A 7,848-nucleotide genomic window follows, 5' to 3' on the forward strand; every position below is an offset into this window, starting at 1 on the left:
CTGTTTCCTGCAGCTCTGAGGTTTTTGTACGAGTGTTTTTCACCGTGTATACCTGGGGTACCACTGTGACTGAGGAGCCACGAAGAGCTGAACAAAAACCTCTTACTGCTTAAAACTGTTTGTTTATGCTCAGATTAAACAAACAACAAACAAACAAACAAAAAGGAACACTCCCAGGCGCTCAGATGAGCCGTCTGCTGTTTGTCTTCTTCATTTAAACTTTGATTTTTCTCGACTTTACTGAACCAACTCTCCCTGTACAGCAGCTGGAATCTTCATTTTTCTCACATTTATCAGACAAACACTCACTTCCTCGTGTGTGTATGAGTTTTTTCTCCTCACACACCTCTGTGTGTTGAATTTAAATGGATTTAAGTGTTTTTACCCGACTCTGAGGATGACGCGCAGCTCTGAGGTTTTTGTACGAGGCTGTATCACTGTGATGCTTTGGTATTCGGGACAGCGATCCGTGTCACTGTGGACCCAAAAGGTAAGAAAAAACACTCATTTCTTGTAACTATGATCAGGCTTGGTTTCATTTAAAAGGTCTCTTTGGGTCAGGGTGAAAGTTTGGGTTAAAAAGCTTGAATTTGATAGAGACACTGAGCTCCTGTGAAACACGACTGCAGACGACTCTCAGACAAAGACTTCATAATCATCCCTCCCCGTTTCCAGATTTAAGCTCTAAAAACTCTTTAAAAGCCTTAAAATAAGTTTCCTGTTGACTCAGAGCTTTAAACAATCTCAGGTTCAGTTAATGCAGTTTATTAAAGACTTCATTAATGTCTCTCAGAGCATGGTAAAAAGTCTTATGTGGTAAAAATATCAAATATGATGGAAACAGCGTATGATTTATTAAAATCAGTCCTGCAGCTCAAATTTCTTGATATAAGAGGAAAAAAACTTAAAATGACTTAAAACCTTTCAAAGCGATACAGTGGAAAAAAGTCAAAAATGATATTTAGAGGAATTTAGAACATTTGATAAAAACAGTACAATGCCGATTATGTTTTTTAAGTTTCTAAAATGCATCAAAGTTTAAATAAAACTAATTTAAAATCTTGTAAACTCAAACGTCTCTTAAAGGAACTTAACTGATTTAATCCAGTCTTAAAATCCTTTCTGCCGTCCTTTTGTTTCTAAATACAGAGAATAAATCTCATTATTTCAAATGATAGTTTTCATTTTTAAGTGGTGTTATTTAATCGTATCTGAAGTAGAATGCTTAAGTGCTTTTAGCAGAAAGTGGAACTACAACAGGAGCTGAAATGTATGAAAGAAAAACTTATTTCAGAGCTTGGGATTAGAACCAGAACTCTGGAGCAAGGTCATAAAATAAAAAAAAAAACAGTCAATGCTCGAAGAAACGTTGAAAACTGTTGAAAATTTCAACAGTCTACTCATGGTGAGTGAAGAAAACAAACTTCATTCTGATTTAATTCATGGTAAATAAAAGTGTCAGCATTTCTGAGCTAAAAAACTTCAAAAATCCAGATTAAAAAGCATTACAGTCAAAAAGCAAACTGTGGAAATCTTCATGCAAGTAAATCTCACAAGTTAGTTTTGATGAAGTTTTGAGTCCTTTTAAATCTACACTTTCAGCTTTTACGTGTTTTTATGAAAGACTTTGAAATTCATGTGTCTTGTCAGCTGAAAACTGTTTTTTCTGGAGCTGTTATTACTTTATGAAGAATAAAAATTCAGATGAACAATAGTTATTGAGACAGACCGTCAGGGATGAATTAAAAATTCACTCAAAGAGAAAACAGTCGTTGAAAATTATGATGAAGTTTTCAAATGATTTTAAGTCAGAGTGCATTATTCTGTTGTATTTGTCTTTTAGTAGTCAAATTTATTTCAGTGTGTTGTTTTTTACGTTAAAGATTTAAGCGTGTATGAAAAATATTTAAACAATAATGCAGCTTAGAGAGTTAATATGTCAAAAAACTTAAATCTAAAGCACATCAAAAAAATTCTCAGAAAGAATAAAGACATTTGAATTATAAAAATATTCAAAAGTTCCAGCTCTGTGATGTAAATGTTGAAATAATTTTCAAATGCATTTGTCGTGTTTATATAAAACAAGAAACACTTAAAACTGTGTTTCTTGGCGCATGTTGTGCTTTACCGCGCTATATCACTACAATTTGTAATGAGATAAAACTAGTATCAATAATAAATTCTAAATAATAATATGTGAACTTAATGATAAACGTTGTTGTGAATCTCAAAAAATAAATGTCTAACTGTCCCCTGCAGTATGGATCTTTTTCATTTATATGAGTTAATATCTGTGACTGTTTTAAAAGTAAGATTTAAAGTTATGTGCATTCAAACAGTGAAATCACCTCAGTGCCCGTCTTTATCTCACATTAAACGTATAACACAGAGTCGTCAGCGTATAAAGTGATTGCGTAAAAACAACAGCTTTTTGAGTCAAAGTCTAAAGAAAAATTATTTTTTTTGGCAGTTTAATCAACTCTTTTAATGGGTACAGAGGGGTAGTGTTTCTTACTAAGTACACTGGATAAGATTGATTAAATAAAAACAAACTAAAAAATTATAATTCTATCTGTTGTCAATTCAAATCTTTGAAATATCACTTTTAATTGTTAAACTTTTCTTTGAAATGTTTTTTTTGTAGTGTTTGTCCGCTGAGAAAAGATTTCAGATATTGTTACTTCTACACAGTATTACAGTATCAACTACTATAATTTACTGTTTTTGTACTTAGCTGAAAAAATGTGCATTAAAACAGCTACTGAAAATACAGATGGATGAAAAGTTGAATTTTGAGTTTAAAAAACAAAAGAAAAAAAAAACCCTGAAATATTCTGAAAATTGATATATTAATATTTTTCCCCTATTAAGATGAAAAAAGTTGTGTTCTTTGTTTTCAACAGAAATTAAAGGGCCTTGAATTTTAAAATGAACTCCAAAGATATGTTTTATGTTATATATGACTGTGGACAATGTCATTTTGATTTCTTTAGATCTCTGTAGTTCTTGTTGATCAGTTATGGAAATTTGATTAATTTAATGTTTTTAATTATGTATATTTTAAGGGGCACTTTAAGTCCAAAAAATATATAGATTTCAAAGTTAAAGACATAATCTTACGAGAAAAATGTGGTAATATTGCAAGAAAAAAAGTTGTAATGATGCAGGATTAAAGTCATCGTATTCTGTGAAAAAATGTGATGGGAACAAATAAAGTTGTGGTACCATGAGATTAAAGTGATAATTTTAGAAGAATAAAGTCATATTTCATTCTTTTAGGAATAAAAATTGATACAAAGAAAAGATAAAAAAATCCCCAAAACTGAATGAAAAGGAGCAGAAAGAAGAAAAACTCTTGTTGTATCTGCCCTTTCTCTCACAGGATACAAATCAAACAGTCACATAATAATATGAGAAAATGACAAAACAAAACAGCTGCATGCAAACATGCCTTTTAACATTTCATTCTTTTCAAAAGAAGAAAAAGCAAAACAGCCAACAAAAAGTCCTTATTTACTTTTACTGTATTTACTGAGAAATCTGGATTTGATTTTTTTTTTTTTTTTTAAGATATTGATTGATTCAGCTTCTTTAGTTTCTCTGTTAAAATCATATACATAAACTGACTCCTTTAGCTGTAAGGTAAGGCTCTTTTGATATTGTTCCGAACCTGTTTTTTTTTTTTTTAATACTTCAAGTTTTGATCAACAGCTGGTCTGCTAAAATTGCTGTTAGAATTAGACCTCTTCTTTAACCCCTTACTGTCTGATTTAATTTATAATTATAGAAACAGATTGTTTTTATGTGTTTTTGCATTCTTACAGGTAAAGTGTAGATTGTAAATTTGAGTATAATACACACAATAGTCATAACTTAGTTATATTAAATACATATTGACATGAGAAGTTCATCCCCTGACCAATGTATTGTGACGTGGTAGATCCGATACCACCTTTGGTTTGTGTAGAATATGAATCAATGGATAATAATGAAATACAAAGGTAATTAACTCAAGAAACCACAAGTTGAATAAATGATTGGAAGTACGCCGTTAGAGTTTTATTGATAAAAGGAAACTGAAGAGGTGAAGTATCAGGAGTTCCTCAGGGGTCAATGTTGGGTCCCGAAATTTTTCTATATACAGACTTCTGTGTAGACTTTGTTTTGGTCACTGGTTGGGTCGAGGTCAGGTGTCACAGCCAGACCCTTGTTCAGACCTGTTAGAAACTAACACAGCATGGGTTATGTGATAAGAAAGACATGACTTAGCTATAACTAAAAAATATTCTGCGCAATGTTTCTTCATCCTCTGTCACGGTTTCCTGCAGATCCGACTCCTGTGAAACCGGATCTGTTTGTCCTGGATCCTCTGAAACCTGAAGGGGTGTCTCTGGAAAGTGCAGGGGACCAGGTGTGTCTGGCTACAGGTTTCCGTCCAACAGATGGTGAGATGGTCCTGAACCAGAAAGACGGACCGGTCACTATGACCACCGCAAACGCTGTTCTGTCAACGTCACAGAAAACATACGTCTACGCCGGATTCAGCAACCGGACAATCTACTCCTGTGAGATAAACGGCACGTCGGGCAACTACATCGGTAACAATGCCTCACCTTAACTTTTAAATACACCAGAGACATGTGAAAGGAGTTTTAATTCCACCGATTTCTGACTGTATCTGTGTTTGTCTTTACCAACCAGCTGACCTCTGTGCAGATCTTCATCCAGGTGAGTCTCCAAACCAAAACACTTTCACACTGTCGACTTTTATTCAAAACAGCGTCACAGACGAATGAAACCCGTGAACTCAGACCAAGCTTCTTTGATTTCTCTCCTCACAGAAAACGCCAGACTCAACTTCTACCTGCTGCTCATGAACGGGATCAGGGTGGTGTTCACCAAAGCCGTGGCCTTCAGCACGCTGCTGACCATCAGAGCCGTCCTCTTCTGATACCCAGGGAGGAGACGATGAGCGCTGTGCTGGAGAAAAGCCTGAAAAACAAAACCTGACACAAACCAGAAAATACTGTAAATGTTTTGATTGTTTAGCCCTGGTGTTTTAGATGTAACGTGTTTTTTTTGTGTTAAAAAGTACATATGAAGTCAGTTTTTAAAATCTTTTTTTCCTTGTTTTTATTTTGTCCATCAGGGCTGCCGTAGAAACCTGCATTCACAAACCTGTACATAAACTCAGAGACAGAAAAATCTTGATGTTCTTTAAAACATGAATATAACTTTTATCTTTCAGACCGTGTGGTTCGCTACACTCAGTTGTATTTCTTGATGTTCCCAAAGCGGTGGGTTTATTTTGTGCCCTCTTTGTCACTTATGAAGATGTTTTTCCAAATAATTTCTAATAAATGTGTGAATATTTGATTCAGTTGTTGACATTTTTGTGAAAACCAACCAACAAAATCCAAACACTTCTCTTCCTCCTCAGCGCTGATAACTGGGTGTTCCTCAGGGTTTACTTTTAGGACCATTCTTATTTTTTTCACTTTCGAACATAAATTTGGTGTAACTCGTTATGTCGATGACAAGCAGACTTATCTGTTTGTATCACAGTGATGTTTCCTAACTCATTCATAGTTTAGAGGATAAACGATATCAAAGGATAATAACGTCGTCATGGCTCAGCTCTGTTTCTGTCTCTGCTGTTTTTCTTCTTTGTCGGTTTTCAGTTTCAGCAGTTGAAACCACAGCGGATAACAATCAGACAGGAACCAAACAGCAGCTCAGTTTTCACCCCGACAGACACAGAAAGAGTCTCCTGTTAAACAATCAGCTTTGAAAGTTTTGTTTATTAAACATAAAAATGACCAAACAACAGATGTGAGGGCCTTTTAAAACTACACCAACAGATTGGAATCAGGAGAATCTGTTATTTATTTATTTCAACTAATTATTTATTTTTGGTTCAATTACTATTTATTTTTTTAATGATGTTCAGTTAAATCCCAAATTCTTCCCTGCAAGATAAGTGTGTGACTTTCATTCCTGGAACCTTTTGTAAAAAATAAATACATAAAAAAAATACTAATAATATAAATTAATAAATTGTTATTATTATTATTATTATTGTTATTATTATTATTATTATTATTATTATTATTATTATTATTATTATTATTATTTTTATTATTATTATTATTAGTCATTTGGGGCAGATACAGCATAAATAGAAAAAAAAAGAAACAGCTGGCCAATGCAAGTGATACAGTGTTTATGGCAAGTGTTAATATGCAAAACTTATCCCCAGAATAATTTTAAGAAAGGAAAAAAGTAAAATTAAACTTTTTTTAAAGCTTTATTTATTTATTTATTTATTTATTTGTTTATTTATTCAATTTTGAACACATTAAATTAATAAATTAAATAAATTGTGTTTATTTTCTTCCTAACAAAATAATGAACACCATCTCCATGTTTAAGGAAAAGTAAAGTGAATCAATTCCCCTCTGTAAAATAATCAGGTTTAGGTTAAAGGAAAGACTGGCAATAAGTGAAAATACATAACAACTATTAAAAAAATAGATAAATAAAAATAAAAATGCCTTTCACTGTTTGACTTTTTTTTTTGATTTGACAATTAACATAATGTCATTAAGCCATAATGATAAAGGATTTGTAGAGTAGAGAGTAGGATGTGACACCTCACTAAAAGAGAAGTATTATCTAACACCTCTGATTGTCCAGGGTTATGGTGAATTTGACTGGACGAGCTTCCAAATATAGAAACAAAGTGTCCATCTTAACCTGAATTACTCCAACTTTTGACAAGGTTATAAAATATAAATTCCAAAATCGATGTAGTCTGGAACAGAAACAAAAAAAAACATGTGATTCAAGTTTCACTCGGAAGCTCAACATCTACCTGTCTGAAGTGAAGTACAGTCTACAGATCTGTTGGAGGGATGCTGCCCTCTGGTGGAGCAGAGTGTGTTTAAACCCAAAGCTCTCTGACTTTTTCTTTTTTCTGTTTCGCCTTGGATGAGATCTGTTTGTAGATTTTCAGAGTTTTCCTCTAAAGTCTGGCTCACACTACAGGATTCTCAGGATATTATGATGCGAACATAAACAGATAGATATTACAGAGGTGCTTCTCTTTCTATGATTGCTCTTGGTCAGGAGCTGTGGTTTCAGGTCTTCTGTTTTACGATATTACTTTTGATAACAGCTGTTATAACCTCTGCTATCTCTGATGTCTGATGTGGATCTGTAAGGTGTGTGACCTATAAACCATCAGTGATTGTATCGCTGTCAGACTTTGAGGTCAGGAGGAAGTGACCTTCAGAGTAAATCTGTCAGAGCAGATAACACCGAGCAGATTCATTGTCCTGCTGATTCATTCTTTCTCTTTCAGCCTTCGTGCTCTCTTCACTTCCTCTGTCTGCTTTCTGTTTTCTGGGTCAGAGTAACTGACGGGGTTTGGTTTTTTTTAGTGTTTCCTGAAGCAGAAATGAAACCATCTTTGACAGAGAAGGCACGTTAACCTGCTTTTCGTTACCCTTTAGTAAAAAACTAGAGACTTGACGCAGCCATGCAGATCGAGAACAGTTTTTGGACCGATGTTGTTTTTTAACAACACTTTTTATCAGAGCAACGATTTTAGAAATCGGATACGGATTTTAAAAGTTTTCCACCTTGTTTGCTGGACTGCTCGTCACCGGTAACTATGCTACTTAGCTCACTCCGCTAAGCTAGGAGCTACACCCATGACTGCCTCCACTGCAACTACACCTACTCCTCCATACAGGTGCAATGCCTGCCGAACTGGAGCGCCACATTTCTTACCTTTACTAGATCTGGGATGAGGAAAAACTCCTGGACTCTGTGATCACGCTGCAG

At 34.2% G+C, this 7,848-nt stretch overlaps 1 protein-coding gene across 1 annotated transcript; it reads left to right on the plus strand.

The window, feature by feature from the left end:
* Nucleotides 1–367: 367 nt before the first annotated feature.
* Nucleotides 368–5,242, plus strand: trdc (T-cell receptor delta constant). Its single transcript, XM_074688121.1, has 4 exons — nt 368–490; nt 4,329–4,598; nt 4,702–4,728; nt 4,842–5,242. The coding sequence occupies exons 2-4, from the start codon at nt 4,451–4,453 to the stop codon at nt 4,949–4,951; spliced, it is 285 nt and encodes a 94-aa protein (XP_074544222.1). The 5' UTR covers nt 368–490; nt 4,329–4,450; the 3' UTR covers nt 4,952–5,242.
* The last annotated feature ends 2,606 nt before the right edge of the window (nt 5,243–7,848 follow it).

Source organism: Halichoeres trimaculatus, unplaced genomic scaffold, assembly GCF_033239565.1.
Source record: "Halichoeres trimaculatus isolate MK-OKI-2021-1 unplaced genomic scaffold, fHalTri1.1 fHalTri1_scaffold_15, whole genome shotgun sequence".
In the NCBI taxonomy this organism is placed as follows: Eukaryota; Metazoa; Chordata; class Actinopteri; order Labriformes; family Labridae; genus Halichoeres; species Halichoeres trimaculatus.